At 36.7% G+C, this 20067-nt stretch overlaps 2 protein-coding genes across 5 annotated transcripts in view; both read left to right on the top strand.

Moving 5' to 3' along the window:
* Positions 1–10964, top strand: part of LOC113676516 (F-box/LRR-repeat protein 4) — a 17932-nt gene extending 6968 nt beyond the window's left edge. The window contains exons 5-15 of the mRNA XM_089182446.1: positions 1108–1360; positions 2007–2077; positions 3153–3222; positions 4182–4291; positions 4467–4576; positions 5208–5346; positions 6003–6095; positions 6285–6392; positions 8505–8591; positions 9076–9180; positions 9835–10964. Coding sequence (XP_089038572.1) covers positions 1108–1360; positions 2007–2077; positions 3153–3222; positions 4182–4291; positions 4467–4576; positions 5208–5346; positions 6003–6095; positions 6285–6392; positions 8505–8591; positions 9076–9180; positions 9835–9976 — 1288 coding nt within the window. The 3' untranslated portion in view covers positions 9977–10964. The remainder of the gene's footprint in view (positions 1–1107; positions 1361–2006; positions 2078–3152; positions 3223–4181; positions 4292–4466; positions 4577–5207; positions 5347–6002; positions 6096–6284; positions 6393–8504; positions 8592–9075; positions 9181–9834) is intronic.
* Positions 10965–14421: 3457 nt separating this feature from the next.
* Positions 14422–20067, top strand: part of LOC113676532 (uncharacterized) — a 31229-nt gene continuing 25583 nt past the window's right edge. Inside the window, exons 1-6 of one of the 4 annotated variants that reach the window (XM_089182440.1) lie at positions 14422–14542; positions 14767–14874; positions 15034–15126; positions 15272–15379; positions 16132–16212; positions 19722–19811. In XM_089182440.1, the coding sequence (XP_089038566.1) occupies positions 14782–14874; positions 15034–15126; positions 15272–15379; positions 16132–16212; positions 19722–19811 (465 nt within the window). In that variant the 5' untranslated portion in view covers positions 14422–14542; positions 14767–14781. Of the gene's footprint in view, positions 14543–14766; positions 14875–15033; positions 15127–15271; positions 15380–16128; positions 16213–19721; positions 19812–20067 lie in introns of all 4 variants that reach the window. The other 3 variants (XM_089182437.1, XM_089182441.1, XM_089182438.1) reach the window with 3 other exon arrangements.

The following is a 20067-nucleotide window of genomic DNA, read 5'->3' as shown; positions in this document are numbered from 1 at the left end:
GTTACACTGTATATGTCTCTGATGTTCTGTGACATTAATTTCTGTGTGTCAGAGGTCAATAGCATATATTAATTATATGGGACTTAGGATCAACTTATAAAGCTGTTATGCACTTTTGGATTAAAAAAAATTGGAAATGCCAAACATGCAACTTAAAATGGTAATTTTTGAAATTATTCACATGCCATTATAAAATCTGGATAATTATATGAATGTAGGGGGAGTGGAATACCATATTTCTTCAATTAAGTGTTTGGGTGCTTATTTAAATTTCAGCTAAAAGCAGACATGTTTATCAGAAGGAAGACACTGTAATTGCATATACCATATTTATTTGACTATAAGCTGAGCGATTTTTTACACAAATTAAAACTGAAGTGAATTAAAATTTGGGCTCTAGAGAGGGTCTCAGCTTATAGCCAAAAGTTTTGGAAAAAAAATTTTTCTAGTGCATGGAAACTCTACTAAATCAGGATGTATTTACTTATAAGCCGAGCTAAAGTAAAGAAACACAATATGCAATTGTTGTTTTGGTGTGAAGGCTGACAAGGGACACTTTTAAACTCAGGATCCTTGCTGAATTCTTTTGCCTTTAGATGTTGCCTTAATCCTCTAACAGCTATTTTGAAATAAATGATTGAGAACATGAGATTGTTGATAGATCCTACGGATGTGTATGTACTGGTGATGCCACTCAACAACACAGTTAGTTTCAAATTGATATTTTGGATCACATTATTTCATCTGAGTTATGATTTGTTATCTTTCAATTGAATAGTTAGTTATGGGTAATATTTATTAATTTGCATGTGTTTTCTGAGAGAGAAGATTTTTTTGCCCTTTGCATATTAAATCACCTCTTGTATACATGCGTGTGTGTTATTGTCAAAGCTTCATTTATGAGAATCAATGTGGTTTTTTTCAGAAAATGTTAGGTTTTCCCTTAGTTAACAATTCAGTCTTGTAATAATGAATGGGTCTTGGCTTATAGCCAGGTATTTTTTATTTATTTTTGGTTCTCATTATGCCGAGTCTACACGTACAAAGTTTGGGGTCGTGGCTTCTAGCCGAATAAATACAGTAATGACAATTTTGTATTAATTTCAGATTAATTCGGTTGGAGTTCAATCAAAGTCATCTCAGCTATTACACTGAACTTGATGCCGTTATTTTGTATGGAACAGCAACTAGCAATGACTTTCAGCATAAGGAATTGAAAAGTTTAGCAAAAGGTGATGATGCACAGGTGTCTATAACAACAAACTTGTTTGCTCAACTGTCTGTCAAGTCTGGTGAGAAAGATAATAAAAATGGCAGTCAGGGAGAGTTAGGAAACAATGGATACTTTGATATTTTACCGGTAAGTTTTTTGCCATCTCTGTTATATAATTACTGTTAATCATATGGCCCTTAGCATGCACATGCTTTTGTTTTAAGGCATAGAGAAGAATCCTTTTATTAGGGCAGTACACCATGGTGCAGGGCTGGAAAAAACAGCCCTATGTTCCTGTGGGATGCAAAATGGAGGATGAATGGAAAAAATAGAAAGAGTGTAGCTAGATAAAAGAATTGCTTGTCAAGCAAGTTAAGTTAGGCTGAATGGTAAAATAAAAAACATTTGCTTGAGCCAAATATTTTCCCATCCAGACCTGGTTCCTCAAAGGGTAGGTAATGCTATCCAGTGGATAAATCTCTGTCTGGTGGATTGCATGTATGTTTTGTGGACACTTATCTTCTGGATAACGATTTTTTCATTGGATAGCATTATTCTTTCTTCAAACAGTTAGGTCCTGGTCCTTGATTTCATAAATAAGTACATGTTGGTTGTAAGGCAGACTTTCCATTAAGCAGGCACCCTGTGGTTAGTAGATCCACTACAATCCAACTTCCAAGTTTCCCTCATTTTTTTCTGTATAAAAAAAGTACAGTGTTTAAGATTGAATTTATTCTTTAAAATGTATGTTCCACTCAATATAAATTCAGTGTATCCCTATCTTTCTCTATAGGACGAACTGATTCACTATATCTTCTCATTCTTGGAACTGATAGACTTAATCAGAGCTGCATTTACATGTAGGTAAGGTCCTCCTTGGCAGATGGTACAGTTTCCGAAATTTCCTTTATCAACACCATACGAAATGTACGGAGAAGAGTGCTTAATATTGATGTTAGAGTCTCTTAGAGAATTGCCCAGAAATTTGCTAGAGCAACTTTGAAATAATCATATCCACTGTAGACAAACACCAAAATATAAAAGGTAAATAAAAGAAGAAAGATTGAGTAAGATGGTGAAGATTAATATAGATTGTTCATGATAAACTTATATTAGTAATAACATGATTTTGAGTGCGAGATAACAAATTATTTTGAGTAAGAGAAATCCTGTTGTTACTTGTTATTAATTCACATGAGAAAAAAGCCTTAAAGAAGTCAAAACTGACGAAATTTTGACAGCGCACGGACGCTATTTGTAATTTGCACTCGAGTTAAAACTTTGCATTCGTGTTACATGAAAATACACTCGTTTTTAGCCAATCAGACGCGCCTAATTTTTCATATATATCATTACAAGCTGAACAGAGCATGACATAGCTTCTAGATTCAGCAGCACAGGCCATGTTATGAGACGTCGAGAGCCCATATTCGGAAAGACTGTGTTTTATCGGAGGGAGTGAGGAAGGAAGGGAGTGAATGGGGAGGGGAGGGGTGGTGGGGGAGCTAGAGAGACAGACACAGGGATACATGAATGGAAATAGGAAACAACGTTTGAATATTTTTGTTACTAGTAAAAAGTATAAAACATGACCCAAGCAATAGTATGGTGCATTTGGAAGTGCACAAATAACGTCTTCATTGATACAGTAAGATCAGTTTTTTTGCGAAGTTCCTCATCGCCTTTTCTGTAACTATTTCATGAAGCATCCCGCAACAAAATCGAAATTGCCTGGGTTTAAATCCCCAAGGTGAGCTCAGATTTTTGTCTTTTGAAACATGCTTACCACAAAGGCTCAACATCTTGATATCGAAAAACGTTTTTCCTTACAGCAACTAACACAGCCTTGATTACTGTAACCAGACTTCTCCCATGTTTCTTTGTCCATGTTTCTGATTAATTTGGTTAAAATGAATGAATTTGTAATTTTGACCTGTAGATTGTTTTCTGTACATTGCTTTGACCCTGTTTGGTACAAAGAATTGGATTTGAAGCCCTACTGGAACCAGGTAATTGTTGCATTTCTTATTCGAGTTTAGTTTTTTTCAAACAATAGAGTGTCTGTAGTTTAAAATTTAAGCCCCGTTAAAACAGTCATGATAGATAGCTGATGATAGTTTCGACTATTTTTTGTATTATTTCTCGTAGTTTATTTTTGTCATGTCCTGGTAGGCTTCAGTATCTTCAACCCGCAACTTCTTGGTTAGAATTTCAAATACCACCGAAATTGCTGACCTCGTCGCGCGCCATGTCAACAATTACGCGGTCTCACTGCGTGATTTTGGCAGCTATTATCAACTATCATGAAGCGTTTGAACGCAAACATGATAGTCTATTATAGAATGCTCAGAGAAATGCGCGTGCCGCGCCGGTCGAGGCAACGAAGAGGGTCACGTAAACAGGATAATCATTCGCCAGGTTATTGTCAAAAACATCTGAACTACTTCGAACAAAGTTTTGCCGCGTCAGCAAAATAAAAATTCATTCTCTATCCTGTGAATACTAGAAAAGGTGAGAAGCTTCAAGTCCTGTGAAAATTAATCGCGCAAAAATTCCTTTGTTTCCTTGTTTGGAGACGCTCGAAATGACTTACAAGCGTCTTCATACTCGACTCGAACGTCTCGAAACTCCACTCGAGCCTTGATCCGCGAAGTTTTCGAAAATTGAGGATCGAGAATCGAGTTTCGAGGAACTGTCAACTTAGTGTTGAGCGGTACTATAGGTGTGCTTGCATTTAAAGAAAAAATTGGGTGTGTTTGTGAAAACTTTCATTGATGCCATGGCAAGTTGAGAAGAGGATTTCAACCTGATCAGGCATAACAGGGCATTTGTTAATGCCGATATTTTATAAGACTATTATATTTTCATTTTCCCCTATTCAATCTGTTCTGGCTTCATGTTTCTAAAGGGTTAAATCAGTAAGTTTGAATCACAAGCTGATATCCTTGCGTCTTTCTGCCCTCTCCAGATAACAGATGAAACATTGGATCATCTTCAGATTTGTTGTGCTTCCACAGAAAAGTTGGACATGTCCTGGTTAGGACCTTATGACGCTGTTACCCGCCATGGAATTTCTAGGTATCGTATTTGTCCTTTGGCTCTCGTTCTGACCGTCCAATCACAAATCCTGGATTTACTCTGCCTTTCTTATGTTGCAATTATTTTCCAATGTATCAAATAATAGTCAAGTGGAATAAAGAATGATAGAAATAAAGGTTTCTTTTAAGAAGCTCAACTGCGTTTCTTTTCACAGATTTCTGCGGAAGTGTGGAAGTAACCTTTTGTGTTTAAGACTAAGTTGCTGTCAGTTTGTGGACGGTGAAGTGATTAAAACCATAAGCAAGTTTTGTCCCAATTTGGAAGGTTTGTTCCTCTTGAAAATTGTCTCATTTTTCTGTTTCTTTTCTTCTCGGTTGAAAGTATAACTTTAATATGAAAGAAATAGGTCACGCAATAAAAAAAGGCAGCAACAACAAATGTACCTTTTCTAGAGAGGGACCACAAAATATTGATTTAATAAGATTGAAAAAGGCCCTAAATTGAAAGAAAAATAAAAAAGGAACAAATTTGATGGAGAATTTAGAGGTTGACATGGAATCCAGATAGTGAACGCAAAAAAAAAATATATACTAAATTTAGAACACGAGCAGTCCCTCTTGCGTACCGCGTAGCCTCACAAGTAGCCTCACTCCCAGAGTCCCTTGCGGCGCGCTCACAGCGATGGATTTCGCTGATAACGAGGCGCTGCTATTAGTCTAGCCTACATTTTTTTAGGAGAAACAAACTTTCACATAAATCTTATGTTTTGGTTTGCTAAAAACATTTTAGCTCAGTCAAACTGATCATACAAATACTAACAGAAGAACCTCCGCTCACTCGAACTGCTAAGGGAATGGAGGCAGTACGAGATAACGGAGGAATCTAGTTGCCCGAAATAAATGTACTCTTCATGCTCTTTACACAACTGACGCCTTTTTTTGTTCTGTCTCCACAGAACTTGACCTCCAGTCCTGCAGTTCAGAGTCGTTACTCAGTGAATATGGGCTTAATGAGCTTGCAAACTTGAAAAAAATGAAACGAATCAATCTTTACCGAGTTCCCGTCAAGGATCTTCTGCTGAAACAATTGATTCAGTAGGTACTAGCATTGATTATCATGGCAAAGACTTCTCGTCTCACTGGCAGTCCCCCCACAATTATACACCACTGTTTAGTTTTTAGGTTTGTTTGTTTGGTTTATGGTGCATTCCTGAAAAATGTTTTGACAATATCAGTTTTAATCTTTTTGTGAACGTTTCGACGATTTGATCGATGTCTTCAGGTGGTGTATATGCCTTTGTTTCGTTTTTGTCTTTGTTTTTGTCTTTGTTTTTGTTTTTTGAGACATTAAGACGTAGCGGCTACTACTTCCAATGTGCTCTGACATAAAGAAATCAACTAGAGTGTCTTCATTTTAGCATTTTCATTCGAACGGTACAAACCAAAAATATGTTGAAAGCGCTATAGGGTTAAAAATAAGTATTTTTCGTCTGTGTCTCACGAACCTCCGTGCTCAAGCTGCCGTGCAAAGAATAAAGAAATTGGCTAACGACGACAGTGGAGCCGTGCAGCAGACCACATTTGAAGAAATACCCCTTCGTGGCTAACAAGCGTACAACGAAAGAACGCCAAATTTGTTTGCGGAGTTGGGGAAAGCGGTCTCGTTCCTCAATCTTGCTTTGGACCGATAAACGTTATATTGGTGGGATGTATATTAATAATGTTCAATCTTTTGTGTCATATTACTGCAGGTCTTTTAGTAATCTTCAGCATTTGAATCTCGGTGACTGTCAACACGTTACGGAATGTGACACCATCATGCAGTTACTCAGTGAATACTGCAAGTAAGATCAACTTATCACCATAGTGACGAATCTAAAGTATTAAAAACTTCGATACCAAATCTAGTTTCTAGTTTATATTTATATATATATATCCAAATGATAGTGACGTGTCTTCCAAGTGTTCAATTTATTTCGTCTAGGATCGTAGTTTCAGTGGGTAAACTTATCCCTTTCTTTTCCCTTTCTTAGAGGATTAGTATCTCTTGATTTGTGGAGGAACAAAAGTCTTACAGATGACGGTATCAAGTCATTAGCTGACGGCTGTACTCTACTGGAAGAACTTGATGTGGGATGGTGGTGAGTAAAATATACCTTTTCTTGGCTTTATAGGGACCGTCTTGGCCAAATGTGTTTCCTTCTAAGGGCCCAGTCGTTCGAAGACCGATTAGCGGTAACCCAAGGTTAAATTTTAATCCGGTTTTCTTTATTCTTTCGTTTAAAAGCCTTTTATGGCCAAAAAAAATTGTACTGAATTTTCTTTTAAAGCTTTCAGATCTGAAATCCAATTTCACACTAATCCTGGGTTGTCTTAAGCCAGCTTCGAACAACCCGGTCCAGTTCAAGATGGTCTGTTTAAGAATATTATTACACCCATTTTGAAATCATTGGTGGTCCCTGTAATCTGATTGGCTCTAATTGGTGCGATTTATTCACGAATTGCACCATTATTGCTTTAAATCCCATCTTTTCCCCAGCCAATGAGCAGGCCACACTAAAAAAAAAACCAATCAGATTTCAAGGCTTGTTTAAAGTAACCAATCAAATTGCATGAAAATGATAGACAAAGAGTATCATATGGCAAATTTTGCTACTTTTGTTTCCAAAACTGCTATTTTTCCCCCCCAAAAAAGGGATGAATTTAATTTCAAACCGGCTCAGTACTGCATCAATAAAATATTTGAAGTGACCCAGTCCTGTATTTGGGCGATTTTGAAATGGATGTAATAAAGTGGTAATTGAACCTCGTGTCTCGCAATTTTGGTAGGAAATCATACTTGTGATTTCAAATCGAACTCGCGCTGCGCGCTTGATCGATTTTGAAATCACAGGTATGATTTCAGCCCAAATTGCATTCCACTCAGTTCAGTAACCATTATAAATTAACTGAGTTGATAATGTAAATTGGCTCCCGAAAAGAGTTTCTAAAGTTGACGCTTCGAGCCTCAGCCCTTCGTCAGAGCGAAGAGAGGAATCTTGGGTTGTACGTAGTTTATATACAGAAAGATGGAGCTACGTTATTGATGGGAACGTGGTAACATAAATAACACAAGTATAGAGTAGTTGAATGAAAAGTGTCCATTGATACCGTGGGAATTGAGAGTGCTGATTTGAAAGACTATCACTCTGACGAAGGGCTATCGCTCGGAACGTCAGCTTTAGAAACTCTTTACGGTGGCCAATTTACATTATCAACTCAGTTGTTAAAACCAGATTATCTTATTATACCCTGCCGACGCAGCACCAAAGTTTTTTTTTTATGAACGTACCCCGTTTATTCATTTATTAAAAAAAAAGTTTTTTCAGTCAGCGGTAGGTTTTGGCCTCGTCAACTTTTGCTCGAAAAGTGCTTAATCCATTTATTAGCAAGCAGTTGTAAATGAACAAATTCGCGTTTTGTGTTTGAAAGGTGCGATGGTAGTTCGTCTCTCATGAATTTTTCGAGTTTAAGGAGAATTTCTTTCAAAACTTAATTTGTGTCTCCTCTGATTTTCAATTTCTCTTTGCCAGACTAAAATGCTTTTTTAAAAAAATGTTCCCCATCACAATGACACACACTTATTCCATAAATGTCCCATTACTGTACCCTCTCCTCTCCCCCTCAGGGGAAGTGAGAGGGGGTTCTACTTAGTTTTCTATCATGGTAAGCAAGATAAACGATTGGGTTTCACAGAGGCCACCTTCTTTGAAGTCCTGTAGTCCTTGTAGTTCTGACTGGTACAATCGTAAAAAATCCATTCAGAAGTGTCAGTGGGCATTTATTACTACCGTCGAACCTGTATTCAGCGGTCACCCACTCTTAATACAGGTTCCACGTAATAGGAGTCAAACGCGATGAAAAGCCTTTTTGTCGTTACAGTCCTAAGAAGAAAAATAATCTGCAATGCGTTCACGACATTTGAACTCAAAGTACTTGCATTGATTCTGGAAGATAAACATTGAATAAATTTGACCTGAAAGATTATTCTTAGTATTATTTGACTGGTTCCTCTTTAAGTGACCGTTCAATACAAATGGAAGACAATACAGGGAGACCTTTGGGACTCAGTCATGGGTGGGAGGTGACCGCTCATAGAGGTGAAAATTACAGTACTTAAGAGAAAGTCATTTCGGGACTTCGACAACCGAGCGCGCTTAATACAGGTTCGAATGTACTTTTCTTCTTTTGACAATTTTTTTTCTCTTCTGTAGCTCCACAGTGACAAACGCGGCGGAATGTATATCTTGCTTGACCTCTAAATGTAGGAAACTGAAAAAGTTGTTTCTTACAGCGCTGAGGTAATTTAAATTGACTTTCGTTATTCAGATGTGTTGTTTAGTTATTTGTTTCGCTCTGTTTTCTTTGTTTTATTTTCCATTGATCTTTTTGTTTTTCTTGTAATGTTCTTGTTTCTTAATATTTTTCCCTACTTACGAAAATGATTTAAGAACGTCTTAAAGGAAGCTGTAAGGAAATATTTTCCAAAGGGTTTCAGTACGGAAGTAATTTTTTCTAAACAGACCCAAACATAACTTCGAATTGTCGTCTACTAATGTTGCTGGTTCCTTGTTCTAATTAAACGGAATTTTTTAAAGACGTCTTTAGTTCTATCAACGGAGTAATGAATTCAGTGAGATTGAGAATCACAAGCAAAATGACTGAGCTTTCATTTGACAGACAAGAAAGTGATTACGCGTTTTACAGTGTAATGGTTTCGTCTAATGGCGAAGTTCCTTTGATTACATTGCAAATTTTTTAACTCAACGATTTTCATGTTTTCAGGTCAGTCAGTGACGATGTCATAAATGCGTTAGCAAATAACTGCCCTGACTTAGAACAAGTAGATGTGCTGGGAACTGGTCTTATTCGTCCCCATTCTATCACTAGGTAACTTTTTTTTTTCTTACAGCGTCCGTTGACATGAAACTAGAATGTTTCCGCCTTTCCTTCTCTTCCATTTTCGTATTCCTGTTCGATACCCCGAATAGTTCGAAATCGAAACAGGGAAGCACGAAATTCCCTCGTTTCCTGTTTTGGAAACTTGAGGTTCACCGATAGCAGAGCAATTTGGATAGGTGCCATATTCATATTTTTTCTACGACTTCCGCGGGAATGGAAGTGGTAAATGTGCGTGGAGAATCATTCTCAGTTGTTATGAAATCATTACCAAATTTACCTCAATGACCAATAAAAACTAAGAAAAGGTCACAACTAGCAAACGACACCCAAAATAACAGTAACAAAAAACAGCCTGCTGCGCAGGAGAACGCAAGAGACCAAGTCGCGATTATATCTGATAAGTTAAGAGCAAGGAAGCGCGAATTTCCTCGACCTATCACAGAGCGAATTGAAACAAAACAATACAGTCGCAGATTACGTGGCCTACCCTACTCAATTGTCAACTCCTCTATCATCACGATGGTGTTTTGTGGAGAATACTTGTGACAAAAATGTTAGTTGCGAATGTGTAGTTGCTGGTGCGCTCTGTTTTAGGCGAAACACGAGGTCGCGGAAAGTGAGATGTGTTGCTTTCTCTTGTAGGTTGTTAAAAGAATGCAAAAAGTTGCGGTTCCTCGATGTCTCCTTCTGTTCGCAGTTATCAAAAGAGTTTGTCGAAAATTTGCGGTCTATGTATCCAGACGTGTCAATTAAGAAGAGTTTTGTGACGGACGACCCGTTCTGATATGTAAGACCCGATACTGGGTTAACCCTTTAAAGCCTAAGAGTGGATAGCATCTAATTTCTCCTTACAATATCACCAACCCCTGAATCAAAAATTTATGGTCACGAGAATAAAGGAAATGATCACCAATTCGAGGGGCTTCTGGTTGTTAAACAAATTCTCCCCATCAGCATCTCAGAAAATGTATAGAGATCATTATAGAGAATATGCAAACTGATATTAGGGTGTAAAGGGTTAACGCGGAATTTCCTAAGTTGTCTATCGGCCGAATGCCTGAATTAATTATGGTCATAGAAAAGTAGTCGCCGCTATTTGGTTACGTGGTAAGCGCTTGATAAACCACTGATGCTTCTCCGGTGCACTTCAATTTACATTCAATTCAATGTAGGAAAGTGTTAATAATTTAGCGTGCCGAACAGGCATAACTTTTGCTTTTATTAGGCGAACGGAAGTAAACGCGAAGCGCTAGTCACGTACTGGTGATGAAGCACCATTGTTCGTGATCCGCTCTCGTTTCGCACTTGTCTTTGTTCGCCTGAAAAACACAAATAACTTTCCGTCTGTTCTGCAGGCTGCTAATAATGTGATTCATTTTTTAATATTGTAAAATTTAGATAACTCAGTTATTTTAAGTTTTATGTAGCTTAGTGTAGCTTACAATGTAAAGAATGCTTAAAACCGCTCTTTAATCCATCGATCAATATAATTTTTATCCTCTAGGTTTTTAAATTCTTTTAACGTATGTACTGTTACTTTATTAAGTGCTGTATTATTTTGCCACTAGCAAACGGCAAACAGATGCAATCATTTTTAGAAATAGTAAGAATTATCAAATGGCCATATCTCACTATTGAATTATTTCTATGTCGATCAAGCTTCAAAGGAATTAGCTTTCTCGCTCAGACAGGAACCGCATAGAGGCAGGGACCTCACGTTTGGCAATGGAAAAATTATTTATGAAATTAGAATAAAATCGCCAAAAATATGATGCAGAAAAATTCATAATTTAAATGTAATTTTTTCCTTGGCAGAGTAGTCGCGCACATAGACGACAGACATGAAGGGTTACTTGTGATATGTTAATTGTTCCAATTCTAACCTCACGGCAATATAGGTTTATGTCCCTTTACCCTACAACTCCCAGAAGTGATGAACATGTAACTTCTCCCTGTAATATCCACCCATTATCCAGCAAAAAGTAATGAGAATACACAAAGTTATCAGTTAGGAATTGTTATATTGATCTAACACTAAATTCTTATGACTGATTTACAAGGAAAGGCGTAGCAGCTTGAGGGGAGAATTAACAATTAGATCTCGGGAGTTAAGGAGTTAAATGGCTTTTTTTCGGTGAGCGAACCTCACATGGAAAAAAGGCTATTTTATAATTTGTCTATTTCGACCCAAATTCATGTCTGATTTTGGTTTTGTATTCTCTGCTTCAGTCGCTGAAGGCATGACCATTTTATTTTCACGTTGATTGTTGATAAAAACGTGGCGGAAAGTTTGTAAAGAAACATTTGCCGTCATTCTAGTGGACCGGCCGTCGCCCCCCCCCCCCCCTCCCAGAGCTCCCGCGTTCGCCTTTGTGCCCCCCCCCTTCCCTATACTCCCCGCTTTAAAAGATACGGCGTAGGCCTTGTTTTTTAGGTCTTGGAACATGGTAACAAATTAGTAAATGAATAAAACAGAAATACGCTAATTCATTTAGTCATTTCCATGACATTTCAAACAAACTTATTTGCAACGTTAAGATTCTGAATCCCTTTGTCCTTGTTTACCGGCCAGTCCATCTGTTTCCTTACTCGGAACTGGTTAGATCAAATGACCACCACAAACCGTATAATATTAAGCCAAGCTTTAATAATTATTCAATCTAAGAGAAATACATTTATAATTCGCAATTAGAACAAACGCAAATCAAGTCTTTATCTTGTAACTAAATTAAAAAACTTCAATATAAACTTACTTCTGTGGCGGGTCGGTACAACAGTCTCACTTTACGGGTTAGCAGATTCTTCAGGTAAGCGGATTTAGAGACAGAAAAACGATAACAAAATAACTTCTTTCTCACTTCGATTCTGCTGAAAAACTGACTTAAAACATCATAATCTAACGCTTTTAAATCAATCTATTGAATTAATGTCAATCACGATTCTTGTCATCGAATAAATCTGTCAACACGAGGCAACGCCTATTTATTAAACGAAACACCATCTACCCTCTAGTTTTGAAACTATTTTTAATTGACTTCCCTGCGTAAATAGTTTCCGGTGCTGTCCGCGGCATGGAACAGGTGTGAGACAGTCTATTAAAAAGAATGTAGAAATAGCAGTTACTATAGAGGACCGTCCGAAATTTTCAAGAATTTTAAAAAAGGTATCAGTAATTTCATGTCTTAAATTAAGGATACGATTTCTTCGATGTCTATACGTCTTTCTGATCATGGCAATCGTCTGAGGCCATCGATCAGTGCATTTCATTTTCAGGAAGAAACGGACATTTAAATTCAAGTTTAAATATAAAACAACGACATTGACAAAGCAGCGACAAACCCAGTAATTGTTGTACCAAGCATTTGTCTTCGATTTATCCGCATCTACACATCGATCCTGTAGACACTCTCGCCCTTCTCTCTCATTGTAATTTCTTCTCCAATTACACCTATCGAATTCCAAAAGCAGGAAGCGGGAAGCATGAAACTTGCATGGCCCCATCAGTCTGTTAGTTATCAGCTTGAATTTCACAAACAACAAAGTAGGGTAAAAGGCTCTTTATCTTCCCCTTTTCATCTCGGATTTCCGTGTGAGAGGAAATTGATGGCATGAATAAAGCCATCACAGACTTAAATTGAAACGGCTAATCTCAAATGCCGCCAAAACTCTGCTGGCTCTTGATTAACAATGATGTGCTATGTTGGACACTCGTGGCGTAACCTTTCAAATTTGGTCCCATTCAGTATTACAAACTGTGATTGTTTTCAACCCTATTCCGAACAAAATTGAACTCAGGATCAACTCAAGGTGACCGGATCAACCTAGGAGGACCGAATAGGGTGGGGCACTCATTTTCGGCGAACCAACCAACACGTGTCTAAATCGCTGCCAGGCGCGCAAGCCCTGATTGGCGTTGCTTTTCGCGTTTCTCGTGCCAGACTCTTCGGATCTTAGACCTCATGTTGGAGAACAAAGAAGACTAAATTAACTCTTGCAGACTTCGTAAGAGGTGCGCTAGATGTTTGTGTAGCAACCCTAATGACAGTTTCCTCGCAGACTAGGTTTTGCGAACTATTTTGATATTTTTTTCGTCGGTAGTTGATTCTTCTGTTGTGTTTTATGCTTGTTTCATGTTTTGATCCCAGATTGAGATTTGGCGAAATATTTCAATGGCGCCTAAGTGTTAAACTTTGAAAATTTTCTGTCTGAAACGTCACCGAAGTCGCCCTGCTAAAAACAAATTACGGCTCTGTTTGGTATACGTGACAAAGGAACTGAATGAACTTCTGTTCTCAGAATCATATTATTATATTGTGGTCGTTGATTTTAATGCAAATAATGTCAATTCCTTTTAAAATGATTTCAGTTGAAGATTTCACTTGGTATCATGTTGTTTTTAGATTTATACCAGGGTTAATCATGTCTACATGTATGTAACATGCAGCTGTCTACATAGGTTTCCAAAGGTAACTACTAACCTATACTTCTACTTGTTATATGGGGGGTGGGAGGGGGGGAGGGGTCAGTTCCCAAGAATAGATAAAAAGGAAAACAAAACACAGATCTTTAATAGCAAGTATATCAGAAGATACAAATGGTTACAATCCTTCACGCATCAGCAATTTAAGCTGGCTTAATTCTTGGATAAATAAGATTTCTTTAAGTTTACGATGATAATCGTCCATGCCCGACGCCAATATGTGAAAGTAATCCCACTTGTGATTTGACAAGGTCAGCCGTGATGGCCGATGGGAAGTCACTTCAACCTTCAAGTGCTCGGGTTTCTTCAAGCCTAGACGTTTTTGCATTATTTATGACCGATATATAAAATTAGATTTCAATTGCAATTTAAATTTTAAATTGCCTTAGACTTTTGAGAGTGCTCAAGGGATTCTTTTTGGAGAGGAAACACTCAATACGACAGATATGCCAAAAATTATTACAAGATTTCTGGTGTGAAGAGGTTTGGTGTCTCTGCAAACCTAGATAAGATAACAAGATCATTTTATCTTTGTCAAAAACCGTCGAGACAGAGTCGAAAGTTTTATTTTTTCTTTGCGTTTTCCTTCTTATGCAAAAAACGGTTTGCCTATTTTAATTATTGAAAAAACAGCCGACCATGCTATGCTAACTTTTTGTAAAGTGGCCATTGTCCCTGCTAAATCGACTTTGAGTTGCCTAGCGACCAGTGCGAAAATGTATTTGTAATATTTTTGCGCGCCAACTGCCACCGTCACCTGATGTGACGTCACAAACACTAATATATGCGTTCACAAAGCTTCATGTTTCGTGTTTCGGTTTTGTGAAAGACAGAATCTACGGAAGTTGGTTTGGTTTGATATTTTTCGAAGTAAGGCGAATTATTGTCCAGTTGAATTCACTAAGAAGTCATTTTTTTACTACATTACTTCTTTTAAACAAATTTGCGGGCAGTTGTGGATTCTGTGAGATACGAACGTGTACAGACGAGTGTTTTCATTTCTGATCGGCCGTTCTTTTGATCACATCGACGAATTTCAAATACGTACGCATTGTTTACTGTTTATCTGACCACTTGATCTGAATCATCCACAGCGTTGATGCGCCAACATGGCGGTTGGAAGAGGGTTCTTCGATCAGTACTCGGTCTTCTGCGTGTTCGGGTCTGTTGTCGGATGTGTAGTCGTACCACTGATCACACAGGTAAAGTACTGGAACAGGCGATCATGTTTAATTACACTCTAGAGCATTCCTTCCTCTTAACTTGAGCCAAATATGTTGACGATTGTTTCCCTTTGCTTTCATTTATCACAAGTGGGCCTCCCTGTTTTCTAAAATATGCTGTATTTTTTTTCCTGTTAGTCTGTAGAGAGTGTTATCTTTTCCGCCATTGTCATCAGCTTAACGGCAACTCATCTCACTAAACGAGCCAGCAAGTCAGAAAATTCGTCTCAGGTAGGCTGCCTAAACGCTGTCGTTAAAATGATCATCCTTATTAATCCGTCCAGTTTCGATAAATTTTATTCGAATATCCGTCCTCAAAGCAGTTCTTTCTAATGCTTTTCGAATTTAATTTCGATCGTTTTCGACGTTGGGTTAGGTCAATACGAAGGAGGTGGACAGGCGAAACAGTCGTAAATTAAAAGACCGCGAGCGTGAACAGCTACCCCATATCAAAAAGAGGAAACCTGCTACACAGCAGACGCAGGTATGAAAATAAAAATGTCCAATTCTCAGTGTAATTGCGGCCTTGGGGTTGATTAAACATATGCTTTAAGATTCGGTTTACTTCGGGACATACGAGCCGTTCACATGTAGCTGCCAAGTTACTGCCAATACGTTGCAATAATAATTCAATTAAATTAAGTCGATTCGTTTAAGTAAAAGGGTTGTCTGTTTTCTTCCGTTGGTCAGGAGATACAGAATATACAGCCTTTTCCGCTCGAAATTATAATATCTTCATATCACTTAAGTGGTATTACTTATATTTCCATATTTCATCATTTCAGAAGCAGGAATGAAAATCGAACATCCTCGCAGTTCTTTTACCATGTTTCTTATTTGGTATTTTGTATCGATGTGACCATTGTGGCAATATATTTGACCCTTTCCATCAAACAGCGAACGTGTTACTGAGCGCTATAATATAGAAGAGATTACAGGTCTACTTTGTGTTTCAATCGTTGAGCTATCAAAACAAATACTTTTTACCAGAAGTTTGCCTGCATGGCGAAAATTATATATTTTTCTAGCTAGAGTTAAATGTTACCGCGTCTTGCATTTTTTGCCTCATTCTTGTGAACGTTCCTTACATGGCCATATTCGCTTAGGAAGATTAAAATTCCTTCCCTGTTTGACAGCTGTAACATGAAACCTTCAAATTAATATTCCACCTTAGGTCTTTGTCTAGCCAAAGTGTTCCAGGTGCTGAGTTATTAATAGTTTGTCTTCTTTCAGCAGATTACTTCAAAGTCTTCAGATAATCGAAAAAAGAAACCGGAAGACCAGTTTAAACTTGATTTGGCCAAACAGCTTGAGTTGGTAAGCTAAAGTTTCTTTTCTAATCCAGTATTTTTACATGATAACATTTACCACAGAATATTTAGTGTATAGAAACATATTTTTGTTTGAATTAATGTCTGTTGTTCTTTTATCAGTTGACTGCCTTTGAGGTATTTGCAGATAATATAGTGGACTATTTGATTTTAAGCAGTCCTTGATTTTTGCTTTAATCACAAGATACTCTCACTGGTTTAGTACAAATATACAAAAATATGCTTTTCATCTAAGCATACTTTAAGTGTTAAGAAAAGAATAGCTTTCCTTGTACATTTTGTCCAATTTGAATACACAGTCACATTATATTCAGAAGTTGCTGCTTAGATGTTTAAAATTGTTCAGTCATCATAAATACATTTACATAGAATCACTTATTAGTAATATACACACTTCGTCATTATTCAGAAAGAATTGGAAATTTGAAGTACATGTAGTTTCAGAGCATGTTATAAATACACCTAGTATTTGTTTCAATAAGAAATGGTTTTTTCTTCATGAAAGTACATCATTCTCTGAAATCGACATGCACAAAAGGCAAGAAAAAATCAAACAAGGTACACTGATGTGCTGGGCAATCATTCATGAAATAGGTTCTTTATATGATAAGCTGCACTCTCAATTGAAGACAAATTGACGCATTGGACTAGTATTTTGGAAGTGGCCCCAGTTGTTAGAAAGGGTGGATAGGAATATCCACTGGATTCATTTTGATCCAGTAAATAGAGAAGTACATTTTGTCGACACTTACATACTGGATAGCAATTTATCCATTGAATAGTATTATCAGTCTTTGAATGACTAGGCTTGAATATGCAGAGAAGAATGCATGTGGAATTTTAATAACACTGACGGGTCTGCAGGAGCATCTAGGATAGATATTCATGTACATGTCACAGTTTAGGGGGTCTTGATCAAAAAAATTGTGGTAATGTTGTGATTTGCATTCAAGTAAAAGTCATAAAAGTAAGTTTTTAGTACATGTCTAGTAGTTGAGGAGCCTTATTGAAAATTACTTTGTGATTCAAATTTGCCATTTATTCTCTACCCTGATTGAAATTTATGCATATTTTGTATTAGTTTTCCTTCAAATTCTCGTTTAAAATCATTCTGCATGTGTGCAATTTGTATTGTTGTGAAAAGATTTATTGTGGATGATTGGGGACCTATTTAATTCTAAAAAGGACTCTAAACTAACCCTCTTGATCACAATTAATTGTATGGAATATCTCTTTCCTTCTCTTTTACAATCATGGTAACAGTGGCACTCATAAAATATTTGCCAACAGGATAAGGGCTGTACCACAAGGGTGAATTTGTTTTCACCTCTTAATTTTTTTTTTAACTCCGTTTTTTGTTATATTAACAAAGTTAGGGTTTTTATGTGGTATAAACCAAAACAATCATTTGTTTCAATGTTTTCCTCGCTGCTTTGGGGATTAGGGTAAATATCCACCATTTTTCACCTTCACTCGGGTGAATAATATAAGTATAGTTGCTGGGGTGATAATAGAAATGCATGCATTCTGATTGGTAGAGGATTGTGTTATATCTGGCGATAATCACCTTGCACAAAGTGAGTTCAGCAGGGGCTCTAAATTTCCAAATGATTGTCTTGTGTTTTGTTAATGATATGCAGGACACAATAAACATGGCATAAGCACTAAAGATGCTACTAAGTATGATGTGACACTTTTCAAAAGAAAGATATGAACTTTTTTCAAATTGAGTCAAATAAACTTGTCAAAATCCTGCAGAAACTGCCTGCCTTGTTGTTATGAGTAATCAAAATAATTGTATGCAATGATTCCAACATCAAAACAAATTTACAATAGAATTCATATGCATTTAAGCAATTATACCAAAACAATTATTGCCACAGGCTCAGTGAATATTGATGAATAATCCCCTCAACTTCATCTCAAGGATTATTCAACAATTTTTACCTAGCCTGAGGCAAATAAATGCTAATTATATGAATGTACTAGAAGGGAATAAATATCTAACTATAAAAATTAAATTTTAAATAAATATATGAACAAAATAGTTAGTCAAAAGTGTACATCAACCACCATTTTATTGTGGCAGTTAAAAAAAACGTTTATCATGGGAAGTTTTGTTGTGTTAGTTTGCATGAACTTTCTTGACAGTTCACACAGCTCTCCAAGATGTGCTTGTCTTGCTTACCAGAGTGACTAGACAACCACAAGGGGGCGGAAGTTGAAGTGATGCAAACATTTTCAAAAGGTGTCACTCTTCAAGGTTATTTGTGATAAAAATGTGACTCATTTTCCTTGGTGGAGTTTTTAGCCATTTCATAACAAGATCTGATTAGTAATCTCCTTTCTATCTGCCATAAAATTCTTTTGATGTTAGTTTGGAGAATTTGGTATTGGATCAACAAATCATCTCCTAATCGATACTTTTCTTTATTCTCATTGCTTGATATTGTATTGATATTGTAAGGAGAAATTCAGACTTGGTCACTCATGGGAATTAAAGAGTTAAGCCTGAAGATTACATGCAAAACTTCAGAAATGCATACCAGTTATACTGCTTACTCCAAAGACAATAGATGTGATCAGGGCTTTAGGATGTCATTTAATATCACACATGGTTCTTTTCTTGGCAACCAAAATTTTATTTTTGGCAACCATATTTAGAACTAAGGCTGCTAAATTGCAATTATGAAAATTGAGCTTTAATCATCTACACACTAGAATTTCATGTTAAACTTCACCAATTTTCTCCCAAGGAGTGACCAACAAGGAAATTCTTTTTATAGCATGCTCAGTATAGTTTCAAATAAAAAGATTTGAGAAGAAAGCAAAGAAATTCATATAAAGGATATAATTTCGATTAATGCCAATGTTAGAGGTGATAGTATAAGAAATGTATAGCCCTTGTTACTGTTAATAATGATAAATAAGTCGTGGGAGTGAGAGGCCCATTCCTATCCATTATTCTTCAAACTAAAGATTTTAGATATTTTCTAAGTCAGTACTTGTAAAATCACCAAATTCATGTTTTAAATAAACTATTGCCCCCATTGCTTTAATCTTTTTAGAATAGATAGCCAAATTCACTGCTGCGGCGTAAGAGCTGCTAGTAATAATCAAATGCCTTCGTGTCTAACCAATCTTAAGCAAGTAACATATCTCTACTAAGATTTGAAACTCACTTCCTATATTAGTCACTCATTCACTAAGTCTACATAGCTTCAATACCAAAATGTGACAGTTTTTACCGAAATAATCACTGAATTTGCCAAGCAGCACATTTGCAACACTTTTTACTTCAATTTTTTTTAAATACAGTGTTGTAGGTTAAGTGCCCTCTCCCTAAAATGGGGTGGATTCTGGAGGTCTCCTGACCTTTTGATGCATATTATTATTATTGCTGTGTATTAAAATGGCAATTATATAAATTTTGAAGATAAGGGGATGTGATCAGCGTTTGGAATAGAGTGAGTGAGAATATGAATCTGTTCATAGGAACGGAAACAAGAAGAAAAGAAAGAAAAGAAGGTCAAGAAAAAGGAAGAACGATTAAAGAGAAAGGAACATGAAAGGGAAGAGAAGGAGGTAAAAACTATTTCAATGGTTAACAATGCATAGCTGATTACATCTAGGTACATGTGCATATGTTTTCTCTGCTGTTAACCCTTTAACTCCCAGATCAAATTTGTAATTCTCCTTACTGTCAACCATACAATTATTATAATTTTAGTTCAGAGAATTTAGTATTGAATGAACTAATTATCTCCAAGCTGATATTTTTCTTTATTCTCATAAGTTATCTGGTTGATATTGCATTGATATTGTAAGAAGAATTTCTATC

The sequence above is a fragment of the Pocillopora damicornis genome, chromosome 9 (genome assembly GCF_964200805.1).
Source record: "Pocillopora damicornis chromosome 9, jaPocDami1.2, whole genome shotgun sequence".
Classification (NCBI taxonomy): Eukaryota; Metazoa; Cnidaria; class Anthozoa; order Scleractinia; family Pocilloporidae; genus Pocillopora; species Pocillopora damicornis.
The sequence above is the reverse complement of the archived record's forward strand: the minus strand, read 5'-3'. Positions and strand labels throughout refer to the sequence as shown.